Raw genomic sequence first — 27,574 nt, forward strand, 5'->3', positions numbered from 1 at the left:
GAAACATATATTTCAATCGATGTAGGACCACGATATTAAACACATTCATACAACTAAATTCATTTAATTCAGACGTCTTTTTCAAGACTCGAGCGAATCTTTTCAAGATAAATCGATATTAATTATTGATCTATCGCTCTCTGTTCTTCTATCGTATCTTCTGACGATATATAATCGCCTGAGATAATATCAGTAAAACTTTGAAACTTCTCGGCTCAAGCTTCATAGAAAAATAAAAATTGTCTTTGGAAAACTCTGTAAAACAGCGTAGAAATATGACTTCGAAATAACCAAAGCTACGTACATAGTAAGATACATAGCTGTGGGTTAAAGATGAAGTTGTTTTATCATCCATATTCTTAAAAGAGATCTCACGCGCAATGGGTCATTCTGTAGGAGCGCGCAAGAGCGGACACATTTGCGAATAGTTTCGAGTTACGATGAAGAGGGTAAGTTGCTTGGCGTAGTTCCATGGACACGGCCGGAATAAAGGAGGTTTCTTTGCTTTATGTGACCTCTGTGTCGACACTACTTTCGTAATAGACCGTATTGTCCCTTGCACTCAACGAACAGTCGTTTTGAACTTGAAGTGGAAACGAGCACTATCAAACGAATTGCTGTTCAAATACTTATCGAATTCTCTTTGTGCCGATGTAAGCCATATGCAGAGGAACGTTTAAATTTATAAGAGATGGGATCGACCGAATCATCCAGCATTCAGAGATCAATGGGTTTATTTGATTTCGTTAACTTTACCGTTTTTACGGCCGATAGTGATAAATCCGATCGATACTGATAAAGATAATATCGGAGGTGGTATGTTGGCGAAGGTGTCCGCAAGAAATACTCTTGATGTTCAACAAAAAAGTTTATTAAACTATTAACAATCAACAGTCAACAATTTACGGTCAACAATTAACGATTAACTATCAACAACAAATAACGATTAACGATTAACTATCAACAATAATTAACGATTAACGATTAACGATTAACTATCAAGAGTTAATAGTCACGTACCTCTAATAGTGTTTGCTTCGCTATGACGCTAACCTTTCGCACCTCACAGCTCGGAGCAGAATGAATCTTTGGTTTGAAAACAAACGGATTCTATTCTTTGTTGTCCCTCGATATCCCCACTACGCACGCGTTTATCAGATGTCTGCGACGGTTGTCGCGTATGCAATCTTCCGAATATTCGGCGAAAAAACCGTAGAAATATCGATGGTACATTAGGTATGTTGACTTTACGCTTTGAAGGTATAGCGCTTTGTGTCGCGAAGCCGTTGGAAAGTTTCGTGGTCGAGTGCCGCCACATATCAAATAACGAGCTTGCATTCATTTGATTGAAATTAAAACAAAATTCTACTAATATTAATAAATTTGATAGATCTTTGGTTCAGTTGAATTGTACCTTTAACTTAGGATATTCATTCAAGAAATTAGTTTTACCCTTTGCGAGTAAATTTTATTCGTGATCATCAAAGCATATACAGGTAGATGTAGATCGAACGAAACGTAACGGATATTCGTGATTTAGAAAGGACGTTCGACTTCCGGTGCAGCTGCAACGAGCCATGGCCACGGAGGCGGAAGCCGCAAGGGAGGCACGGGCCAAAGTGATTGCAGCGGAAGGAGAGATGCTGGCTTCCCGTGCTCTGAAAGAGGCCAGTGATGTCATCTCCATGAGTCCAGCTGCTCTTCAGGTACGTTCCAGACTGTCTCCTCGAGGAACGTCAAAGATATCTTTGTAATTCCACTGCGTTGCTTCTCTCGCTGCTCTGTGTGTGGTTGAGAATCTACCGTTAATTACGCTGTACCACTAAATTAAGCCTTCGTCCAACAAATTATTTTGGTTTCTCTAGAACGTTACTATGGCGACCTTTCTACAGTCGTCGGTAACGGAATCAACGCAGGTCTCTTGAAAGTCTTCGTTTAACCATTCTATCCATCCAAATAGGACCGAAACCTGACCAGAACCTAATCTCAACTTAACTCGCCAATTTCCATAGACACTTGCACATGGCACGTTCTACTTATTTTACGACATAATGTCATGACATAATTTAGAACGAAAGCGATAGCTTTTAGGTTCTGACGTGCTCTGGTACTCAGTTTAGTATCTATTTCAACGAGTTCAACGTCAACGCAATATTTTTTTCGCAACGTTTCTTGCAGTAGATATATGTTTACTAATAACATTTAAACGGTTTCACACTTTAACAACAGACGCATTTGTTTACCATAACGTAATTGCGTGCATCGAAGAGACTTGCTTGTATTAAAATGTTGAACTTTTATTCAGAAAATTTTTGTACCATTTCTCCATAAAACAGAGTATAGAATAAAAAATGAACCAACAGACTGTAATTAAATTCCATGGAGAACGTACAGCGAAATTAGAATGGTAAATTCGAGGGAAAAAACCGCGGAAAATATTAACGCTTCGAAAATATCAATCCAAATGGTCATTGCAAGTGCGCGGAAAGAATCCAAATTTTTCAACACCGACTAACTAAATTATAATACAATAGAATCGTTAAACAATTTCGTGTAAAAACACAGTTGCATGTGTGTTATGTTCCATAAGTGGGCTCTCTCGTACGATCATTCGATCGAATTAATATCGTAGCGAAATTTTACGAGTTCCAAGCTACGATACAACTTAACTTTATCATAATTATTCGTTTAAGATGATTTTTCGAAGAAATTTAGTTTGGAAGGGTTCGAAACAAACTTAATATCTAACGCGAATGATTGGAAAACAAGCGAATGTCGCGTTACTTTTAAACAACAGCGTGCCCTTCGACTACTCCGCGATAGAAAAGACCAAAAGACAAATTCAACGTTCGCTGAATTTTTCACTGTATGTCCAACAGCTACGATATCTACAAACACTGAGCAACATATCTGCGGAGAAGAATTCGACCATCATCTTTCCCTTACCGGTCGAGTTTTTGGCTCCGTTCTTTACTAACAATTTCCATCCAAGCGCAATTCAAGAAGCTGTTCGAACATCGTCGGAGCAGTTATGCTCGAAGCAACTCAAGGTTCAGCCCGACATCCACTCAAACGCAGACAATATCGACGTGTCAAAGTGAAGAGGTGTGTCAAACTTCGATTATCCTTAGCAAATTTCGCCAACTTCGAACGGTATGTCGGATTAATTGGGGTGACCTTTGATCCAATTCACTGGTAAGCAGATACGCTCGATTGGAAACCGATACGAGCATACGCGAGACTCGACGCGTTTGTTGGTCGTCAAAGCACCGCGTCACCCTTTAGCTAAAATCTCTGTTTCATTTCGCGCGATTTTGGTGTGTAGGAACGACAGACGCGCGACCAGAAACGCGACAAACTCGACAAATAAATAAGGTAAACTTGTAATTCGTCACCGGGCTCCCCGTTTGATCTCCGAGCCTTTACGCGACGAAAAGAAAATATACGCGTAGACGAATGTCGCGAGCTCGACTTTTTCAACGAACGATTGCGACGAGAAGATACGTTGACGAAAACACGTTCGTATTAGAGTTCTTCTTTTGCGCGAGGAAGAGAAAACGCACGTAAGTTGAAAATTTCGAGTTTGCTGTTTGTAACGACCGATTGCGATAGAAAGACGCGTTGGTACATATAAGTTTTATGGTTTTGGAATGATTGCAGCTTACAATGACAGTGCTTAGAAAAGGGTTTCCACGTACCCTGATTTCCCAATGAAGCGTTTTTTTTCCATCAGGTTCCACTTCGTTTTAGTACCAAATTTTTGTAGTCGCGCGAAGTTACGAAATTTGATATGTTTGATCTGATCGATTGTTATTGGATTGGCAACTAAGTGATTGCGGATTTTGTTAATACCACCTAATGACAAAATCCGCAATCACTTAGTTGCCAACTCGATATTATAATTTGTACGCGAATTTATCGCTTACTAGCAGATATTTTCTGTGCATTAATTCTTTCAGAGTTATGAATCTACGAATATCTATATGAGCTTTGGAAAATTGTTGATCGCATGATACGAATCTATCTATGCGTCTGCGTGCAGCAGTATGCGTGTCGAATATAATTTTTACGTCTGGCTTTACAAATTAAAAATAAAAGCAGCAATAACGAATTCTGCCTTTAAAATCTACGCTTACAGCTATTCAGTTTATCGGACTTTTTCTCTCGTGAATGTAGAGTTCATTACAAGTGATTTAACACACGTTCAAGTTTTAGCATTTTGGCTTTCGCATAATTTCAAGCGTGCTCGATATCATTTCTATCAAAAGCGAGAAATTATTCCATCATTGTGAAAAATAAGCGGCGTATAATAAACTCGTGTCATCAGATATCTTGGGACTTGGAACAGTTAACAGGAGCAAACAAAAACATATTATTAATTGATCAAAGGGATAACATTTCCATCGAATAAAAGATGTGTTACATTGAATTTATATTTAACGTCTCCGTGAAGTATATTTAATGTTAAGTGGTTACTGAAGTGCGAGTAGATAAGTTACCTCTGCCATTTTCGTATTAATTATGGACGCGATGTACGGCGTAGAATTAAATTTTACACAGTTTCAAGCGTGTTTTAAACATTTTTCAAAATGAGCATCTCGAGCCCCTTTCACAAATATAAATCCAAATTTTCGATAATTATAAGATAATTTTTACCAACACGATAATTCTTACCAAACATGAAGTATATACGATTTGTTAATGCATATATTTTTAATTAAAAAATTGTAAGCAGTATATTAATCTAGAAATGACAGGGGCTTGATTAATTAATGTTTATCTTTTCAAACAAGATATTAATTTACAAGTAGCCTCTGCAGCCCAAGATTAAATTGTATCCATAAAATACATATGGTTTTGTACACATCAACGAACGTCGCTATCTAAAAGTTTAATTTGCGCTACCTAACGCACACACGTCTATCTGAAAAGTAGCAAGATCATCGATATATTAATCAAGCACTGGTCATATTTGTTAAAACCATTCATACGATTCGAAATGTCGTATTTTCCCTCATCGTCGATACAACGCCAGGAATGGCTATCGATAAATAGCAAATAGATTTCTGGGTTTGTCTCTTTCATTTCGCTTGTATGCAAGTAGCGTTTACTTGTATGGGTGAAACGTCTTCACTACGAATCTTCTATTGCAATTCTATTTGGGATTTTAACGATAAGGAGAAGTAACGATGATATTAAAGTAGTTCCTCCGAGCTAGCAGATGGTATAAAGATCGGAAAGCAAAAATGGCCTTTTATTTTCCTCGCGTGGTTTTCTCGCGAGCAAACGTAACTTCGAAACGACAGTAAAAATGAAGACACGATAAGATGAAATTATGTTCCCGGCAGACTGCTGGCAATCGGGTAAACTGTAGAAACACATACTCGCACGCGCGCGATCAACGACTTGCGTGGAATCGCTCGTTAAGCTTCAAAATGAACGACACGGAGAACCAACGTCGATTTCAGTCAATTTCCAGAAAATCGAAGCTCGATGTAGAGTTATGGTAGACGAGAATATGGTCGCGTCTCGTCACGATGCGTAAATAAATATCGTTCGCATGAATTCGAATTTAAAGGTGCGTGTGGAGGATTGAACGAGCCCCTGGAGAGAGTTTCCGCGTCACGTTCCAGGCGTTACAGCGTGCCGTGAAAGCGTGTGCCCTCCGTCGCTCGCGTGTTCCTCGTTGCAGAAGGTTGAACACGGGCTAAAGTGGAACGTACGTGCCGCGTCGGCCTGCTCTTTATGAAACGGTGTAAAACGGAAATTGCGCGAACCCGTACATTGAAATTTACGTATCGAATGATAACGTGGCCATTTGTAATTTCAGCTTGGCGCGTCGCGAAACGCGCCATAGAACAGCGAGGCGTCCACGAGCGAAATAAGAGCGTACGTCTGGTGGAAATGAAATAGGCTTTTGCCGGTATTCGGGACGAAGCAAGCTGCACAAGACCGGCAGACCACTTAAATTGCCTGGTCGCGATAAAAATAATTAAATTCGTTTGGCCGATGTCAAAACCAACCGCCACCGCCGGCTGGAACGTTAAACGGTGCGCGAGCAAGAAACGAACAGAAAGTATAAATTTCAATTTTATTACAGCGACCTCGTACGGCCACCGAGGATATGTTTCCTTCCCGTTTTTTAACAGACGGGTAAAAAAAAATATTATCCCCGCGCGCGTAATGTATATAGAATGTTTTATAAACAACGGAGGAGCTTTAACGCGGACTATTATTTACGCGGAAAATTCTTCCGTGAATTATGACGCTTGTTAACCGTGCCACGACACACGAGTCCGGCCAGGATTAAAGAGCGCCCGTAGTTGCATGGAAACTCGCAGGAAGCAGTACGTTAAAAAAGCAATTCATTGCGAATGCGAGGATTATCGCGTGAGCTAGGAACTCGATAAACGACTGCTTACAAAGATGTGGCTCGTGAACTGAACAATTAGAATAGCTGCTGTTAAGGTACGGTATCAGTTATACACAGGTATCGGCTTGTAGTTACGAGAAAACCAATGATTAATCATGCCGATAGGTTACGTCGCGGTAATTACCAAGATCAGGCTACTTTTACGGTGCGCGTTTCATATTTGGCAGGAACTAATATTGAAGATCGTACTTAATAAACAGACCGGTCCGCGAGATATTAATTCCTTCGACTCAAATATTTGCCAGTGAAATTAATTCGTACGCTCCACAGAGAAATGTCACACGGACACGCGTAATCCAGCCAGAGAGATAACCATCCAAATACACAGCAATTACGCTTATAACCGACCGAGATGGCCAGCGCGTTGTATTTTGTCCTTGAGCGTTTGAGTTCGAATGAAACGCGCGAATCGCTCTATACTTCTGCAACGAGAACAAATCCGGTAAACGCGACAAGTGGCATACTCGAGCTGTAACACCAAGTGAAATCGCTTCAAAAGTTGCTGTCCGAGAAACACTTCGCTAATTTCATTAAGAGATTGCTTCGTTTAATGAAATTTTTAAAGAATTTCCGTTGGCGTGTTTTCGCGAAAATTGCCTGTTAGCCGTAATGGCCGCGACGCTCGGGATTCACGGTTAATTAATGTGGACGAACATTGCCATTGAAAAGTGGGTTGACACTGTAACTCTTTCAGACGTAGACTCGTCCCATCTCGCGAAAATAGCCACGATACATGAACGTTCGCGATGTAAAGCGGAAATGAATTTTCTCGTAAAATACGAGATCCATTTACAAGCAAACGTCCTATCTGTGTCGGTGGAAACAGGCGACGCGAGCTTAGCGCAGGAATTTCCCAGTGGAGATTCGATGCCGATCGCTACAATCCTGGAAACCAAACATTTCGGCGTGTACATACATAAGGAAACCCACGATTTGCCAATTTGGATATCGTTCGTTTATCGTTGCCGCATTCGCCAGAGCATTGCCGGGAAATTAGGAAATCCGCGAAACTACCCGTTGAATCTACAGTTTGCTTGTTATATTCCGGTTAATAACGAGGACTCCTTTGCTCGACCAACGAGTCTGCCACGTTCTTCCCAACATTTTCCTACATTGCATAAGACCTAATTATATTCTTTCGGAGTTAAAAAAAATATCGGCTTGAAGCTCGTGTTTTAAAACTTTACGTTAAACATCTTCGCTAAAGAATTCTCTTAGGTAACTAACGTGGGAGGTGAAATATAAAAATTCGAGCATCCTGACAGCATCGAGCTTCGTTCGTATTAATCAAATTAACAAGATTCTCGTTAGCGAATTCTTTCGCGCGTAGTGTTTTCCAAGTTTTCATAATTATACGAACGAAGTTACAAAATACAAAGTCGTTTGTCTTAATTTCTCTTGACTCGGGTTGCTTCAACTCGAGTAATTCGATTAGTCCGAAAGAATTTTACACGAAGAGATCCATAGAGAGATTCGTAGCGTGGGGAACGTTTGCGCGGAGTGGCGCGAGAAGCTGTGATCGTCGCGTCCCAAAATACAGAAAATAATCGGCTTTTCACCGCGAATTAATCGCTGCAACCACTTCTCGCTATTTGTGGACAGACGAAAAACGAGTGATACAAACGTTGACATTTTGACAACGACGATTCGAACGCGATAGTACGAACAGAGGAACGAGAAGATAGCTATCCGATGACAAAAGAGGAAGAAATTAACGAGGCCGGTATGCAAAAAGACAACATTATCATACATTAAAGAGAAATTCCGCGAAGCTGAATCCAGGCTTTTGAGAGAATAAGTGGACATTGAACGTGAAAGCGGAGGGGTAGAGCCTGGAATGCCGCTTTCAACGTAAATCAACTGGAGTATGGGTTCAACGAATCCGATAACTTTCATCGCGGCTATCGCTGACTCGATTCTCGGTACCGAAGAGAACGAGGAGCAGCTTGTTTTTCGCGTTACTTTCGGAGACGAGGAATCTCCGGTGATTCAACGGACGAACAATAAAGGCAGCCAGCGCTGGAAGCATTGTCGTCGACCCCAGAGACGGGATTCACTACTCGTCTCTTTAATGCTCCGTAATTTCTTGGGCGATAATTAGCAACCACTTGCACCTCGTCCGGCGTCGACGGCGGCTTACGGTTGCAATTAAAAAATTTTTAATTCCACGGCACCTCGGTCTGTCCTGTGTTCCACCCTCGTCGAAATCCCACGTGCTCGGAACACACGCAAGTTACCACCCCCAGTTTTCGCCGTAATATGCCGGCTCGTTCGTCGCACTAACTTTTCACACCGTTCTTCACCCGCGCTTATTTCGCTTGAACTCGGGGCAAACTTTCACACCCCGTCTCAACGTCCACGTCCCTTTGAGACCAGGACTAATTTTTGCGCGACGAGATTAACCGTCACGTTCTACGGAAGACGTGGAAATGCGATGTCATTTTTGCCTCTCGTTGGTCTTAGTCTGCTAGCCTTCTATTTTTAACCTGTTAGCCGTTTTCAATGAGTATACTCGTCTTGAAGAAATGACAATGTTTCGCGTTACGTCGAGTATACTCGTCGCGCGTAAAAGATAGTTGCAGTTTGCTGTTTAAATTGCGATCTTAGTAATTGCAGTGATAAAATTAGAAAATAAAACGGTCGTTTCGTTAAGCCTTAATTCTACGTTGTAACAACCATGCATACTCTGTGTCCGACGAGTATACTCGTCAGAGTGTACTTTTCGCCACGCGTTTTACCTACATGTTTTTCAAAGAGGTGGCAACAGCTGGCTGGTTAAGATTCGATTCGACGGTACGACTCGATCGAGATGGACTGCTGTTATTATCGAGTATTCTCGTCATTTAAACCACACAACCTGTTAATACTTGCAATGCAAAAGAATACTTTGATAAAAGTCGAACGTGCTGTATACGAAGCGTTTACCAAGACCTAGCAATTTCATTACTACGGTGAACTGTACGTTTAAACGTCGTTATAATGCCCGTTTTGTTTTCTCTTCAATTTTATACAGTCCGCTGAAAGGGAAACAAAGGAATAGGAAACTTCCGCGAATAATTATCCCATCCTTCCTAAGCTTCGGTATGTATCCTCCAAAAATTAAGATACCGTCCAACCGGAGAATAATACCGTCGCACGAAATTAAGGGATGATCACGTTCATCCTCGCTTATCCCCGAGGAAGACGTGACTGGCTAAATAATAGGAGGCTGTTACCGGGTTAGGACGCAACAAGCTCGTCTATTCGATCGTTAATCAGATTATTCGCTACGATCTAACCGCTGCTTTCCCCGTCGTGACCATGGAAACTCTACGCGTGGAAACTCACCAATCGTTTACTAGAGTAGTCTTCGATCGGTTCTGGTCGCTGTGTTCTACAAGACACGCTCTTACGAAACTTTCGCGCCGAAAGCGCAAAGTTACCGACGCGACCCACATCTTGGCAATTCGGATGTTCGCGATCATCTTTCGAACAAGCTCGTTCGGATGTTCTCGGAACATGTGTAGCCTATGCCGTGGTATAGTCCGAGGCTCCGAGATTCGACGACCAAATTACTTGGAATATTCCGTTCAGTGCTTGTTCTCGAGTTTGGAAAAAGAGGAGCGTAGACGAGGTCGGAAGTAAGGAGACACAGCGAACAGCGTAACCGAGCCAATGACCAGCCGATAACCGCAGTTTCGTATCATCGATTTCTTTTACTGTTAATATCGTTAATATCAAGATATCGAAAGACACGCGTAACAGAAACATCTCGTGTAATTGAACTTGCCGTTACTTCAAATAATTTCTTCGCGTTGCGAGTGTTTTTTTCTTCCATTATATCGTAACGAGGTATATTCGTCGATTCGTTTTTATTCCACGTTGTACAAACGAGATTGGTCTATGGGTATTTCTATAGAAACAGTCGGTATAACGAGGCGGTATATGTATAAACATATCTTACGGGAAATTTAATAAACGCCGTTGAAGATATTTTCTTCCGCGAAGAGAAGATTTTATTTGAACGAATTCTCTCGCACTGCGTTTCGTAAACTCGACTTTTCTCGACTGCCAGTTTCTACGAAATCGTATTCCAAAGTCAAATCGTTGTCTTCAACGTCGATCTACGTCCATCCACCGTGCACGATCGTTACCAATTTGCTGGAGTACCTGCTCCAAAAATGATTCCATCGCGGACAAACAGATTGTAATTGTAAGTAGGTAGGAAAATCCTCGATATCGTAGATCGTCGATAACGAAACTCTTTCGCTTATTCGACAGACGCGAAGGGTTGCAAAGCTGACGAAGGGCTGGAAGGAAACAAGCGTATCAGCGGTGCGGCGAGGCGATCAACGACAAACGCCGGTTCGTTCGAGCTGCCTAAGCGAAACCGGAGAACAAATAAACGGACGTTGGCAATTTATCCGTGGAAAGGCACGATTAATGTTTCATCGGACAAAGACTCAGCTTCCCTGGGATTTTTCGCGCATACTAGCAGACACGAGCTCGCACGACCGAACGATCTTTCTCTCGCGGGTCCGTCCACGTGCCGAGAAATACTTCTTTATCCAGAGCCGGCGTATTCTCCACCTATAAAATAATTTCTCGAAGGGATAGTCTGGAAATGGGTGAGTTATGTTGTCTGAAGTTTTATGTTCCCAGTTCCGAGCCTCTCTAGTTCTCCAACTTCACGGATGGCATCGAACGAGCGAGGAAACGTGACCGGAGGTCCGTGCACAGTCCGCGAACACAACGAACGACAGAAAACGAATCGCGTTGCGCGTGTGTTTACCGGGACGTTCGAGCGGAACAACAACGATCGAGCCAATTAGAAGCTAGCAGCGAACCGTTGGTCGCTAAACACTGGCAGTTCTCCCGTGTTAGGATCGTTCGTTACGCTCTGGTCCGGTTGCTCGCCAACCGGATAATCGACGCGGTGGTTCTCCGTCGCGAGTCTCGACGCGATAAATATCGTCTTTTTATTAAAATCGTAGGTGGTCCCTGGACTACAAGAAAGCCAGTCTTTTCAGAATAAAATTATCCCAGCTCCGCTAATGCCGCTTGCGAGGAGGATTAAATGGGACCTACGGTTGAAACGGCAGGGTTCAATGAACCAGAAAGGGTTTGCAGCTACGCGAAAAGTGCGACGTAATCGTGTTTTATGTAATGGAACTGAACGCTAGTTTACTCCCACTTTGCCCGCAGAAAGAGAACTTTTTTTATTTTTATTTCGCCGAAAGTTTACTGCTCCCGCTGGTTCCATTAAAAGCGCGGAACGATCCGGAACGTAGAAAAATCCTCGGGCTTTCGAACGCGTTACCTATAAATCTCCCATATAAATAGTTTCGCCTGTCTAAACAACCGCCGATAGAAACACCAAAGATCTAGAATTTCGTCGAACATCGAGAAAAGGAAGCCGTAAACGAAGCCGTCGTCCCCTTAAAGGTACCGAGGAACCTGACCAGCGGAGATTCCGCGACGGACGTATTTTCCCCGCGGAATCGAAATTCTCGGCACGAACGCGTTCCAAGTGGGTGGAGAATCAAGCGAGCTGCGAGTTCGGAAACGCAAGAATCGAACGGACTTGATTCCCTATCGATAAAGAAACGGAGAGAAGCAACGATAGAAACAATGGCATACAACGCTGGAAGGAAGCGAGAGAAAGACCGGACGATGCCACATCGGAGGCAAATTGCGGTTGTTTGGAAACAGAAACCCGGCCCATAAATAAGGGGAAGGAAATCGCACGCGTGATAGGTAACGCATAGCCCCGGGAGCTTTGCTGCTCTTGAAATATCGTCCTGAGCGGTACGTCTGAACGAGGGTGTGGATATTAGGGAAATCGCGTGACGCAGAACGGAAACCGGGCGAAGGGAACGAAAAACGCAGCGGTGTTTCATAAAAATGAAACTAAGGGGTTAAGGAAAAACCAGAATGGGACGGTGTTACCGCCACCGGCTTTCATTATACAGCCTCTTATAGTTGGCGTAACTCCCATTGGTCGTAAATATGAATTACGGCTGGCCGAAATAGCTTGGCGCACCTTACTGTATCCGCGTGCGAAAAAGGAAACCCTTTTCCCCGCAGCCGAACCACGATAATTTATTCCGGCGAGGACCGTCCGATGAATGAAAATGGCCGTCAACCTTTACCGAGCAGCCTTTTTCTCTGGCCAATAACTGCCAACGGCAAGTTTCAGCAGTGACGAGGCAGAAATTAAACGGGACACGAAGGCGAAACGGCTACAACGATTTGAACCAACTCCAAATCCTTCCCCCACGGTTCCCGGCGAACCTCGAACTTGTCTATTTTCTTGATCCGTCGTCGAAACTTGCCCCACGACCGGCTATCCCTGCTATTGGCCAGCTTTCACTGGCTTTCCCTCTTTACGAGCTATATCTGTCCCCCTCCCCGATTTTCTCGTGTCCGTTATTGAAAAAGCTGCAGCACGCTCTGATTAAATGAAATTAATCGAACGCTGTTAGCTTGTGAGAAATAGAAAACTGACGAGTAAGTACGTTTCGTCGTGTTCACTGCGGCGGAAAATATCATTGTGTCGATAAAAAGAACACAGAGTATCGTTTCGAAATATCGTAACACGATGTATGATGGCGTGTAATATTCAATTTTTTTTTCTTTTGTGGACATTGTTTATGACAACTTTGATATTTATGTGTAATAAAAATTATTGGATTTCTGAGAACAGAGGGAATAAAATGGTTACATGGAAATAATTTCGATCGTATTTACCCGATTATAATACTTTCGATACAACGAAAGATAAAAACCTGTCGTTTAATAGCAGATTTTTAAACGTTTGTACGTTTAATCGAACTCTTCGTCGCATATTAATGAAGGAGGAAAACGGGGAGAGGGAAGTTCACCGGTGTACCTGCTTGTACAGCTGCAAGACCATAAAGAAGGACTTTATGCTCGCCATTTACAGCCGCTCTTTTGTAGATTTCCTATTCCTTCTATTGAATTAAATTCCTTCGTCGCTCTCTCCTTTTGTCGCTGAGGCCCCAGATTCGAATAACATCGTAGGAGAAAGGGTATTCTCGCGAATACAAACGGAAATGCACGCGAATTATGCTGTCTCGATATTGGTCAGTACGTACAAATAAAGCTGGAAGCAAAGGGAAAGATGTCGTGAACGAACGAAATAGATTGCATTCCGAGGGAATTGAACATTTCCAAGAATTGCCAGGCTGAAATCAATTTACAAAAGGACGTTGCTGTAAATAAACTCGATTAACGATCGATTGTCCGGTAGAAAACAGTCCGGGACAATCAAACGATATTACCTAAAATTAATTTCAACTGGAACGTTCTATCAGAATTCTACGATGCGCTTTGATCGATATTGGCGTGCATCAATAAATAAATCGTCCTTTGTCGGGCCGTTTAATTCAATTTCACCGATTAATACGCTCGACAAAGGACCAGGGAGACGTCTAGAGAGCCGGACCACCGGCGAGCAAAAATTAGTTTAATATTATTCACGAGAATTTGAAAGATCACGCATCGCCATTACTATCGAATCTCGATATCTCGAGACTCAAAGAGACTACAGTTTCCTTCCTTTCCTACCGGTCCTTCCCTTTCGAAATTTTTTGTGTCCGAGTCAAAAGAATCGACAAAAACGGCCTCGTCGTATCTTTTCTTCGGTTTAAAGCGATAGATCGAGAGACGAAGAGAAAGATCGAGAAGCTGGACGTCGACTCGCGTAGTCTATCCGATCGATAAAATTGACGCGGCGTTTCGATAAGTCTGATTATCGATATTTTGAGATATTCGATGCCACGAACTCGTCCCACGTGGTCGATGAAACAGCCACCGCCTGATTATGGTTTACAGGGAGGGAGGGGGAAGAGAGAGAGAGAGCGTGCAAACGGTGAATATGATAGTGCCTGCAGGAATGTTGCGTATCGATTTTGAAAATTATCATGCAAGCAGGCGCGGCCTACGATAGGTTAATTACCAAACCCGAACTCTCGTTAACTTCAGTTAATGCAAATTATTTTCAACTCTGCTGACTTTGTAGTCAACGTTCGCTTATAAATCGCATACGAACTAATTGCATATTCTTTGTTCCGGCTGCCTGCCAATTACGAGCCCCATCCGATTGTTACGGCTAATTTTGTAATTATTTGCTCAACGAACCGTTCTAATTACTCATCCTCAATTTCAATAGAACGCGTTCCGATACATTTTTAGACTATCGATTCTATTGATATTCGTTATCCGTGCATAGAGGTCGTTGTGTACTTAGGGACTGTACTGTCATCTCTCAGAGACTGAAGAAAGTATTCAGGACTTCAAACGAACAACAAAATTCGATAGCAACAAGTCTGTTCGTTATGAAATACCGACGTGGCAAAAATCGTTTCTTACGCCCTCTGTGATTTGCTACTGCCAATCTAACGATCTCTCTTAGTTTTATTTTATCTGCGTACGTAGTTACATTTCGCCTACTCGACATTAAAAACCTATTTGTGCTCTTAAGATGCACTCGTACAATCTTACTCACTCCTGACTTCTATTCGTACGCAATCACAACGAACATAACGTGGGAAGTATATTTACATATTGCAATTATAATTACATATACGCAACTCGATCGTCGCATACGATAAAATCGATAAATAGAAAACTCCCGAATGTGAAACTGGGATATTTTAATTACCCAACGCTGATAAATATTATTCTGTACACCCGTATTTAAATATCACAACGATAATAACGAAAGATCCATCGCTGCTATATTAGAGATTGCTGAATTACCTCTGTACAGCTCCTTTAGCTGTATCAGGTAATTCAGGAATATATTTTTCCGATCTCGGTCGAAGAAGTTGAGCATTTTATAAACGCAACATTACTATTAATTATAAAGTAATTGAAACAAACACGATAGAAAAATATAACAGTACTACTTCTTAAAATGAGTTCGATAAAAATTATTACTTTTATATTAAAGAAACGCTACTGCAATTATTCGCGATGAGTGAAATCGCGACACTACAATATTCATTAAAAGTTAATATCTTTCCAATTCAACTTTAAACGGAATAAAAACTAAAGAATTGCACGATCATAGGAATATAAAGGCATGCGACTCACGGTTAGATGCGGAGCCGTTGCCATCGATGCTGCAGCAGTTCAGTAAAAGTCATCACCAAGGCAGTCGTCAAGAAGGAATCATCGAATTCTTAAACGAACCTGCTATTAGTTGATAGGAGACAATAAAATAGTAACAAAAGCGCTGCTTAGTTGAAATAAATCACTTCAAAGGACGATACATCTCGATACCGCATTTTGTAACGATACAATGATGGTTGGCGCGCCTAAACTTCACTTAGCTGATTCCTGATTGGTTGGAGCGAAACGACTTCTCATTCATCCAGAGTCGCGCGAAAATTTGAAACATTGTATCCCGGAAAACTGTTTCGATCAATGAAGTGTAACAATTTCAAAGCACATAATAATAAGGAAATTTTTTAATTCGTTATCCATTTCAGTTTTACGCCGATAATATAATTTAATTTAGTTCGTCGCTAATTTTATTTAGCCATTATTGCCATTATTAAATGGAATGAATAATTAAATTAATAAATGAATTGAAGTAATATTTTAGCATAAACTTACAATAGAAACTAAATCTAATCGCTAAACAACGATATATGCTTAGAAGTAAGTAAAAATGAAAAATTTTGTAAAAGAATTTCGAAAAACCTGTAATTATTACAAATTATTACAAATATTGCAAAAATTCTTTTTTCTTTGGCACGTGCGATCATTTTTAACCGATGATTCAACCACTGACTCTCAAGTGTGGTTGCTTACGGTCGGCAACTAAACGCGAACGAGATCATGAGATTCAGTATCTTCGACAGATATTTCAGTTTGCGATCTGTTTAAGGATAAATCATGCAATTTTCCTTTATTTCCTACTAACAGTAATCAAAATTCAGCTCTGATGCTTTATCCGTAATCAATAATTCGGTCAATTTAAAACGTTTATTATACCGACGCGATATCCTTCTCAGCTTTTAAGAATGATCAGAGAATCATGAGCGAGTGGGTGTCGTTTACGTCACGAGCAAATAATTTATAGCTCCAACGGAGAAACACCTTTTTAACGGGTTTCCAAATGAATTACGACAATTGAAGTTTCTCCGGCGAAACGTACCAACTTCATTAAGAACTACTCGTTCGTTTTACTTGTTAACTGTGAATTTTTGCCAGTTAATTGCAAATTTCAGTAAGTAGTTGCTGTCTGATCTTATCTTGTAAATTCAAAGTGCAAAATAAGAGACTCATAAATAAAATAAAAATAAAAGTGGAACGAACTGATATTAGTTCGAAAGGTTCCAAATATCCCAATACTTATGGACGATAGTGTATATAGCAATATATATCCAGTGGAAAATAGACAATCGTGCTACGTATGTGCATCCTTCAACTTCCGACAGTCGGGTACTGCTTATTTTTTTATTTCTCCTGCTTCGGATGTTTCGTCGGAGTAGCGCCCGGGGCAAGACAGAACATCCAGCGCGCAGATACATTTCCGATCTATCGGAAGTTTAAGAAACGTAACGTCGAGCCCGACGAAGGGTATTAAGGTTCTCTGCGTGGCAACGTCAACAATAGTCCGATCCTTTCAGTCGGATAAACGCAACGAGATATGACCACTGATCTTTCGCGTTATGAGTTGCCACAGCGATATCTGGAGAGCAAAGTTTATTCCGAGTGGAACATGGCAAACACGACAGACCGAAAGAGATATTTGCACGGCAAACAGTGGTTCTCGAGTTGAGTTCCACGTGGAAATTTTTTGCTCGCTGGGAAACAAGGTTATGCAGGATGGTTTTCACGAGGCGCTATAATGAAGCGTTGCCGGAGATTAACGCGCGTGACAAAATTACGTTTCAGCGAAATCAAACATGGAACGGGTTGCGCGGTGAATTTCGTCCGGCCGATGGAACATGTTTATTTATCAATTCGGTAAACTGCAGGCCGATGCCAGCTTCCATCTTTATGACGTAACAGTAAAAAACTGTTTATAGAAAGTACCGTACATGGTATGGAGGCATTGTTGTTTTATACCACGGAGATCCGGCATAAAATAGCGACCGCAAAGTATCCGGCTGCGCGCACCATTTCAACGGTATTAAGCATGGAAAAAGATTGGCAGATACACGTGCCTGGTAAAATGTACTGGTTAAAAAACGTACCTTTTTATAGCCATAGTTTCCAGAACATGGAGTAAAACCGACGTTAGTAAATGTTACATCGTCCGGTACTTGATGTTTCGATAGAAAAGAAAAATGCTGAAACAGCTTCGACGTTGACTACTGCGGCGCATTTCGGCAGATTCAATTCTTTCTTTTTCAAATATATGTATATGTATAAATATATAATGTAATTACCGTACCATTAATAATTGGCAAATAAACAGCTTTTTTGTTAATAAACGTAACGTTATTTAATATTTAAGTAGTTGCGAAACAATTGCGCTTGTAACGTATTCTATAAATTGCTAACTTTCCCACGAGATGAGGTGCTGAGCAAAATGCAATAAAATGCAATATAAAGTACAGTACTATGCAAAAGACTTGCAGTTAGGCCATTTACCATAATAATTTTCCAATGGTTTAATCATATTTTCTAGACATGTTTCTACATTGTGTCATGTATATAGGAACAAATGTTTAGATACTCTCTTCGTAGTAGCAATTGTTCGTAATTATCGATAAATAGAATATTAAATGAAATATTCTTGATACCTGTAGAAATATATTGGAACGATTGAAAATAAAATGCAAAGGGAAAGGAAGTTGAAAATGGAACGGCACATAGTACTAAAAAATTACTTAAAAAGTTTCCAATACAACGGAAAAACTCTGGCTATTGGAATAGTAAGACTTCTTCTTGCGCTTGACTGCGTCATTTTTATAAATTGGCACGTACCTCGTATTATGAATTTCGTTAAACCAAGCGATCCAATTTTAAAGAAATAGGTGCTGAATTATATATTGATATTATTACGAAAGAGAATGTATTTTGTAAAATAAATTTTCTGATAAATGTACATTTTTTAATAAAGAAAACATATCGACACGACCTTTTATACATAGGACAACATCCAATGAAGTACGTTGCAGCGCGTTTGCTGGTCAATGACCGCAACAAAATATATACCATTTTTGTTTCATGAAATACTCATGAAAAATGTCCAAATCCTGCACTTGCCAAAAAAAAAAAAAAAAAGAAAAAATTGAGAAACGAAACACAGAAAATAACAGAATTGATTATTACGTTAATATCGATTGTATTAAAATATATTACAGAGAAATACAGAGAAGATATCTGGTGCTGTGAACTTTTGCGGTGCTTTCTATGAGATATACAACGGAAAGAGGAATATTTCAAATCTGCGAAAAGTGCAATATTTCACATCTCCGAAAAGCGCGATAGAAATGTGTATAAAAACCATTCAAAAATAATATATAACAATTGTTTGCAATAACGTACGATTGCATATCGTATCTATATTTCACATTGCCTGTGGTTCGTAAATATCTATCGTCTACCTCCGCGTTTGAATTGTCGATATGATCAGATATTTATACGTGAAAATATGATAATAATTTAATTACAAGATGTTCATTATTTTATAAAACACTCGTTATTTCAAAGGAAGCGATGCATACGGAATAATACAAAGAAGATATTACAACAAAAATACACGGAGAATCGCAATGGATCAGAGATACAACTGCTAAATTAAAATTGAAAATCCACTCGATAGTAAAACAAAGGCCAATTATTCCACTTTATCCAGCCTTTAGTCACAGTTACATATTCATTATACCTATGGTTTTTCTCACAAAGATACACAGACGCTGTAGATACCTTTGCACGAAGAATATTAAACTCCGCTGGAAACACCGTAATATCGCGTAACAAAACAGTTGCGCGAGTTGTCCCGTGGAATTATGCATACACTCGTTAAGATACGTTTGATCCATTCGATCCAAAATGCAAAAGAATCGGCAGAGCTCGGCTATTGGGACGGCTGCCGCTCCTATTTTCCCGTACCATGAACGCTTGGAAAAGCTGAAACATCGCATGAAGATCTCTCCCTCTTCTCTCTTTCTTGCTTCCGGATGCTCCGTTTCGATTTCGAAGTCGGTCAACTTCGAATTAAAGATTCTGCTCGCAGTTTCGCGTCGAAAGAGGCTCATCGAGACGATCCGTGTCCGAACGTGAAACGCGAAAAGTCTGGAACAGCGAGCGCAGTTTTCAATTTGAATTGTAGAAAGAGAAGGATCATGTGACCCGCATATGAAATTATAAAAGATTGTTCTTGTTCAAACGCGCGTATATATCCAATGCCCGGCATTAATTTATCATCGAAAATCTTGGCTATTTTGTTCGCGGATGAAAGGGAATGCAAACACAAAGCGGACCGAGCGAACAAAGCTGCTAATTATACAAATTGCGAGGACCGTCCGCGCGCTTCATCGCTCGATTTTAATCGTCAAAATAATCACGTCCGTCGGCAGAAAGCAGTCACTGTCGAACCTTGTCAAACGATGCTATTAGTCTATCGAATTTCTCCGGAACCATGAAGTTTTGAGAAACGAGACGAGAAATCAGATATACCGACTATAAAATCCCCGATATTTGCAGCGTATCCAACAAGCAGTTTAGCTGAAATCTCTCACGATATGTTTCGATCTTGTCTTTCCACTAATAGCCGTGTTAATGGTTTAATTAACTACACGTATTAATTAATTCGTTAACTAAGGAAGACGAGCGAATTCGTCGTTCGAATATCTTTTCGAGTTAACTGCTTGGATGTAATAATTTTTTATTTAAAAACCTATAACTATTTGGAAATATAATCGTGCCATTCGCAGGGTCTCGTACATTTGTTTCAAACATTTCCTCTTATTCTTATTTTCGCATAAAGCGGCAATATTAGACGGTCAGGTGCGATAGGACCACCGCAAAATACAACGGTTGTAACTTACGTTCGTTCAGCGCTTCGCTCTCACGCTAAAAGATAAAACATCTTGCTCGTGACAACAGTAATTCAGTAACCGTTAGGCGAGGGTTCAATTATATTACAATTACGTTCACGAGTGCTTATCAAACTTATTTAACCAACAACCTCGATTCGTCTTTATCAACTTTTAATTCGACGATAATAAAAGTTTCCAATTAAGAACAATCCATTAACCGGTTATTTTATTTATCGCGATTTAATGGACAGTTGCGAAATGGAAGAAAATCCTTTGTATTTTGCAAGCTGAGCGTTCCAGAGATTATTTAGTTCTTTTGAAGATTTCGTGCGGGATGGAAGCGAACGGAACGAGTGCGGAATTGCGTCTGTAAGCTCCACCCACGACTGACGTTTCGAACTCGCATCAAACAGATGCGCTGGAAATTCGACAGCGTCGGAAATGCATGTAGAATGGTAACCAGACGAAGTCTCGCAGCAGAAAATTGGTAGCTCGCGGATGGACCGGTTCGAAGGATCGAAATGACCGGCGCCGAGCCGTTGGAAATTATTAAGAGGCGAATTGGTTCGTATGGAAACCGGTATACTGCGGCGTTATCTTTCCTGGCCTCGCTACACAGCGAGGAACAACAGGGGGTAGACTGGAAAATTTCGCGAAAACTTGCTCGAGAGTGCAGCTATCTCAGCTCGTTACCTCGCGTTTCCGGCGCCCGGCAAGTTTACGAAAGCTCGCGCCCCTCCCCCCCGGCACTTCACTTCCGCGATATAATTTTCCTGGCTGTAAGAGAGCTCGCCTCTCCTCTTCCGTCGACAATTTTGTCAGATAAAGTCGTCGAGATAACCGTCTACGACGACCAGCAGACAGCTCGTCGCGACATTCCAGAACCTTGTCCCTTTTTTCGCCTTTTTCTTTTTTTTTTTTCTTTTTCCCTCCACTCACCAATCCGTAAACAGCCACGCCAGAAGACATCTCCTCGTTGTTTTTCTCATTACTTTTGCGTGTCTTGACTAACTCACAAAGCAAAACCACCGCAGCTTCTTCCCAGGAATCACCGTAATAATCGTTCGACTAACGACGCCACTAAAAGTGGTGAACGCGCGTTCCTTCAATGAAAAAACGTCGACTCGCAGGACGCGGAGGTAGGTGATAGCCTTTCGCGTCGCGGTAGCGATATCTGTTAAATCGGCTACGTAGGTAACACGGACGAACGGTGTCGAGAGACAGTTCGATCCTTTAGGACAAGAGAGAGCGAACGCAAGAGGTAATAATCGTTAAACTTCTACGTGTGGCTTCCAGGAAATTGCCATTCTGACGCGGTTCTGCCGAGGGACGTCAAGCAAATCTCACGAAGCCATCTTCGACGCCAATTAACGGAACTCGCTTTCGAATTACAAGCAATTAGTCCCGAAAGAGGCAACGATGTAAGTTTCGATCGGTAGAGATTTCAGGTAAAAAAAACCGCCTCACTGTCGTATCTGTTGGTATCGTTCGTTCGCCTTCAACGGCAGTCGTTTGGTCTTGAAACGAATTCAAACGTTTAGAACACGTAACGCGTGGCCAAGTATCGGCGACGTCAGAGACTAATCAGTCCTTTAGAATTCGCCGTTCGATATTTCATTTTTCCCAGACTCGGCGATATTCTCGCGACTCGCTGAAACGGAAAAGCTAGGAAAGAACCAGAGCGCCATGCAGTGTTTTAAAATGATCGTCCGACTACGAAAATGTCATCTGCAGACTAATGCAATGCAATGCAGACTAATATCGCTTGGCGTTCAACCATCGTAGTTATCGTATTTGATTTTTCATGTAGAATCAGCCGTGGGTTTGCTGCAGAGCAGAATGGCCGAACTTTCGATAAAACTTCCAACGTTCGTAACTTTCTTGAAACTGATATTATCGATCATATTCGTATTACACGATTCGTCAGGCTCGATACACGTCGACCATTGTCAAACAATGTTATAATTATTATATACGATGGAACTCTTTGATTGATCGTTGTTGATAATAGATTTTACGCGAACCAATTATTACACAATTTAATAATTCTCATAGGTAAATAATATTTTAGTTAAAGATCCTCGATAATGTCGAAACTTAAAAAAAAAACAAAAATTAAGCTATAGAAAATGATCAAAATTACGATATTTGCAGAGACAGCTATTCTGAAACACCGCGCGCCGATTCCACCCGCGAGTTCGCATCTACGAACTAACTTCTCTCCCGCAGGCGTTCGTTCTCGTTTAGACAGCCTTTTCTTTCTCCCTTCGTTCGAACGACGAATAGGATCGTCCAGCAAGTTTTTCCAGTTTTTCAAACCTTACCGGCAACTTACTGCCAAGAATAACGGGCCATTTTCACGTACGTTCTTACGAATTCTAAGTAGCCGATTTCGTTGCCGAACAGAGTTCGAAGTTGGAACATTCACACGTGAACAAGTGTGCATTCAGGTAATCGAGAATTTTCGTACGTTGTTCTTGTCACTGTCTGATTCTTACTACGTAAGCCATCGAACAAAAATGATGAGAAAGTAAGAAAAAAATGAAGAAAAGAAAGTAAAAAAAAAGTTATCGGTTATCATTCATTGATAGACGATGTTTAAATGTATTTTTCATTCTTATACAACGTGTCGTCTCAATAATCGTGGTATCCAGCAAAATTCGGGTAAACAATGGGAATTTTTCAATAAAATCAATATCGTAGAATTTATACTGTAAGAGAATTTTATTAGCGCAGATTAAAAGAGAAAGCATTGCTTCTAGTATATAACGCTGAAACGATTCCTCGATTAAGCTATATTCCAGATATTACAGCCATAACGTCACTTTACCCCCAAATTCCTTTACTCTGTAATTGCGTTGCTCTTGTCGCTTTGTGTTTCGCTTGCAATGATACTTACAAACTTAATTTACCACGTAATACTCGTATCGTCCAATTAATGGCAACGAGACGCAGAGTTTTATTACAAGAACCTTAAATACTCTCCATAGAAAACGGATAGCCATTATCAAAATTGACTCTATCTATTTTTTCTTCTTACTTTCTGCGCGACAATTCAATCGTCGATCGATTAATTCAATTAGGAAAACGTGGATCGAAATTGCAAAAAAATACAATGACTATGCGAACAGTCGCCGATTGACATGGTCGACGTCAAAAACAGAACATTACGGTCTAATTAGTTGTGTAAAGTAATTAGTTCCGTTCGATGCGGCTCGTCGACGCGCACTGGTACAACCCAATGTCCTCTGAAAGCTTCGATACAACTGCAAATGTTATTAAAATCGACGTGCACCAAAGTCGATATTTTTGCAGCGAAATCGTCGTCTTTCAAACGACTAACGTCTTTCCGGGAAAATTGCTTTCGCTGTTTTTTCCTCCTTTCCTCCTTTCCACTCATCCTGGCGACAACTCGTACGCGTGACGAATCGTTCTTCGTTCGATCGAATCGATACTTCGGAATCTTTATGATAACTTCTATTATTATACTAATTAATATATATATAACAATTTATATCTATTATTTTTTCCACTTTGATATTAATAGAAATAAGAAGAAACCTTTGAAATAATGTCGCTGTTAATGTCGGACAATGTATCCATCGTATCGACGTACGACTAATGAAATTAATGCCACTACAATTTATTTAATGCCGGTACAATTTATTAAAAAACTTTGAATAATATTCTGAGAACATTTATTAGCTGCGGATAATACCCGGTTGGCTGTGTCCTCCGACAACGTTAAACCTGCCTTCGTAATTCAAGTTTATTTAAGTTTCGTTAGATTCGCGAATAAAAGTTCAATATTTCACGGCTTAAGCTGAGATCAGTTAAGTAACCGTGAATCCTAAGCAAGAAAAAAGATCTTCCCTCTTTTTAACGTTGGTAAACCAAAAAAAAAAAAAAGGAACGAATATCTTTCTTCGTAAATGAACAAGCAACTCGCAAATAAATAAATCTTTGTACCAGCGTGAAAAGTTGATAAGATGATGAATACAGCGTCGAACGAAAGACACGCGGTTCAACGGATCATTAATGCGCGTCACGTTCTCCGATTTAAATTTCTTTCCGTAATCGATGAACCGAGCACAAGCGTTTTCACGCGTCGTCCATGACCAAGATGTTTGGCCTATTAATCAAGCAGAAGACTGGAAAATAGAATAGTAATAATAGGAGGATAAGGAGACACGTGTGCACGCGTAAATCGGGATGAAACTGTAGAGGATGGTTGGTCGTGTGGTTCAAATGACGAGATAACTCGATGTTGAAACCGTCAAATGTATTTAAAAATAATTAATAAATACAGAGAATGTTCGCTAAGACGCTCGGTACTAACTGATTCGCTAAAGACTGTGTATTGATCGCTAATGAAATCGTTCGAGAACGAGACTGAAAAACTGGTCGTCTTACGATCATGTTCGTTTATTTATACTGGTCGGGGGAATACCGGAAAATTTAAATTTGACGGCGACATTGTTTTTCGCGAAGTTTATTTATTGTTACGTTATGTATGTCCTAACGATGTTGGCACTCCGAGGAAAACAACATGATTCGAATTGTCTTCTAGCTCATGTGCCGCTACAAAACTGTTCGAAAGGAAGCAGACATTGAGTTCAAAGAAAGTACAGGAATGAATATTATTCGTGCGAATCCGTTCAACGACAGATATAGTTTTTAGAGATATAGGTTTTAGAGATAGTATAGCTTTTAATACCGCTCGGTTGGCAGGGTTGCGGCTAGCCATAAGCCTTATGGGATTTCCCATAAACGCACTTCCATGTGCGTTATACAGAACACGCTGCTGCCTTTCCGCGTGCGATTCTCTGTTCGAACGACGTGTCTGTGTCAGATACATCGCAGAAAATGGAGTATAATGGAACACTTGAATGTGGATTTATAATAACAAAGGATCAAAAGCCAATAAGAGCACAGCATTTCGATAGGAGCTTTAAGTAGAGTTTAGTCGATAGAAAAATCCAACACTTGTTTAAGAAAAGTATTTGGCTAGGAAGGAGAATATAATTTTGTAGAAGTGTGGAAGATAACAAAGAACACTCTTTTAAAATCATTTAAAAGGACAAAATCTTTATTCTTATGAATTAATAACTATTAATTTATGATGTGTGTTTTAGTATTGTTATTTTATGAACAAGAATCTCAGATGTATGTAATTTTATTCGTGCAAAGATAAGTAGAGATTATAGGATGTTAAGGTAAATAAGAAATTCAAATATGTATTCAATGAGCCCACCTTTCATATCCCATGCATAGTATGAATTTTCTGGCAAACTAGGACAGCAAGTGCAATTTTATCCTAGAATGTAATAAGTGCAAGAAAAAATAATAGTTACTAAGAGACACTTATATTCTTCCTGTAGGTACAATTGCGTTCCGTTTTTCTATGGATGAAGTAACAAATATTTAATGTTTACGTTTCAGCGTGAGACAAAGAACCAGATAAAACATGAAAATTCAGCTATGGAATTCAACGCTGTACTTATCGCCCTAAATCTTCAAAATACAAGTTTAAAAAAGATGCTGGTGGAAGCAACACGGAATCAAAACTTCGACACTGGAAATTTGTCCAACTCTATAGATGAAAAAATAATGCGTGCACTGGTCCATGTTCGATCAACAACGATTGTTATAAGGACTGTTTAGTCTATGCGTATGCCATACGACAGCAATACGTTCTCTTATCTATTTAAGAGAAACATCGATGTTCTGTTTTAACCAACTGTTGTGTTGTATCCTACTTTCCTCTACCCTCGTTCAGAAATATTAAGACACCTGTAAAGAGTGAGATAAATTACAGACGTAATTAAAAAATTATTAAAGATTTTAGGAATTATTATCTAGTTTAAAATTTATGTAAAGATAGATAGAGTTCACAGTATCTTAAACTAAATAAAGAATTCATATATTCAATATTATAGATATAATAAATAATTATTAACCTATTTTATAACTGATAAATTATATTTACAAAGGCTACAGCAAAAAGCAGAGAGTTCCAATATTTAAATTGTATTTTTATTGGAAGAGGGAAAAAGGTATAGGTTTTTTCTCATATTCAACAGTGCAAATGTTTATTACTGCGAATATTAGTTGACTATGAATGTGTAACTTGTTTAAAAAAGTTATTTGACTTTGATTGATTTCAAGTCGATTCTTGTTGCTTTGTTCAAATTATTGGAAAATCGAGCTGCCATTTCATCGCAGCAATCATTCTCTGCATTTCCCATTTTTTAGGCGACAGCAATTTTAAAATTCAATGCATTGCCAAACGATCTTACGTTGCCAAGATCGTCAGTTCATCTATTTAGATTTTAATATAGAAAATATTATTTGTCGGAATATTAAAATATTGTTTGTCTTAACAATTATACCTTCGACTGAAATTCCTAAATTTCATTTGTACTTACATTATAGAAATTATACGTTGAAAGGAGACGTATCTTATTGAAAATAGTGGAAGAATTTGTTTCATTTAAAAAATATATTTCACTTCCCTTCTGCTTTCTTTCCTCAATAACGATATATTAAATAACGAAGGAATAAACAAAGGAATGCGTGCATCATTCTCGTATTGTAAACGAACTGTATCTAACAGAAAAGCATGGTCCAGAAGATACTTATAGAAAATCCCACCTTAAGACGCTTCGAGTCGAATCGAATATAACCCAAGAATATCGTAAGTTGTTCAACTTTTGAAGGAGCCCGACTTCGACGGTAAAGTACATTGGTAAATGTTGAGATCGCCGGACGATTCAACGACATTGGAAAGTTATGATTTTCCAAGTAGAAGTTGAAACATTCGAATGGATAGTAGAAGTGGCATAATTATCGTAACTTTATACTCGCTGGAAATATCGCCAAGCATTTCTGCGATATTCGAGACACTTAAGAAATTTCGAGCATTTCGGGACAGTTACGGCTTCCGACATTCTGAAAACTGTGAAATTTTTGACAGTCGCGTAGCTTGTTAAGGCTTTCGCGGCATTCGAAGATTTCTTGGCTGGGGCAACGAGTTACGGTCACCGTAGCACGTGACTAGCGGACTGTTTGACAAGCTGGATCGAAAAATGTTGGATATTTCTATCGCTGCGGAATAATATTGGACGCGATC

The 27,574-nt window shown here is 40.1% G+C and overlaps 1 protein-coding gene across 1 annotated transcript; it reads left to right on the forward strand.

Annotated features, from left to right (window-relative positions):
* Positions 1-1,501: 1,501 nt before the first annotated feature.
* Positions 1,502-3,554, forward strand: LOC117236903 (band 7 protein AGAP004871-like). The gene is made up of 2 exons (XM_033500305.1): positions 1,502-1,706; positions 2,880-3,554. Exons 1-2 carry the CDS (start codon positions 1,578-1,580, stop codon positions 3,099-3,101), a joined length of 351 nt encoding a protein of 116 aa, XP_033356196.1. The 5' UTR covers positions 1,502-1,577; the 3' UTR covers positions 3,102-3,554.
* The last annotated feature ends 24,020 nt before the right edge of the window (positions 3,555-27,574 follow it).

Source organism: Bombus vosnesenskii, unplaced genomic scaffold, assembly GCF_011952255.1.
Source record: "Bombus vosnesenskii isolate JDL3184/JDL3185 unplaced genomic scaffold, Bvos_JDL3184-5_v1.1 scf7180000013352, whole genome shotgun sequence".
In the NCBI taxonomy this organism is placed as follows: Eukaryota; Metazoa; Arthropoda; class Insecta; order Hymenoptera; family Apidae; genus Bombus; species Bombus vosnesenskii.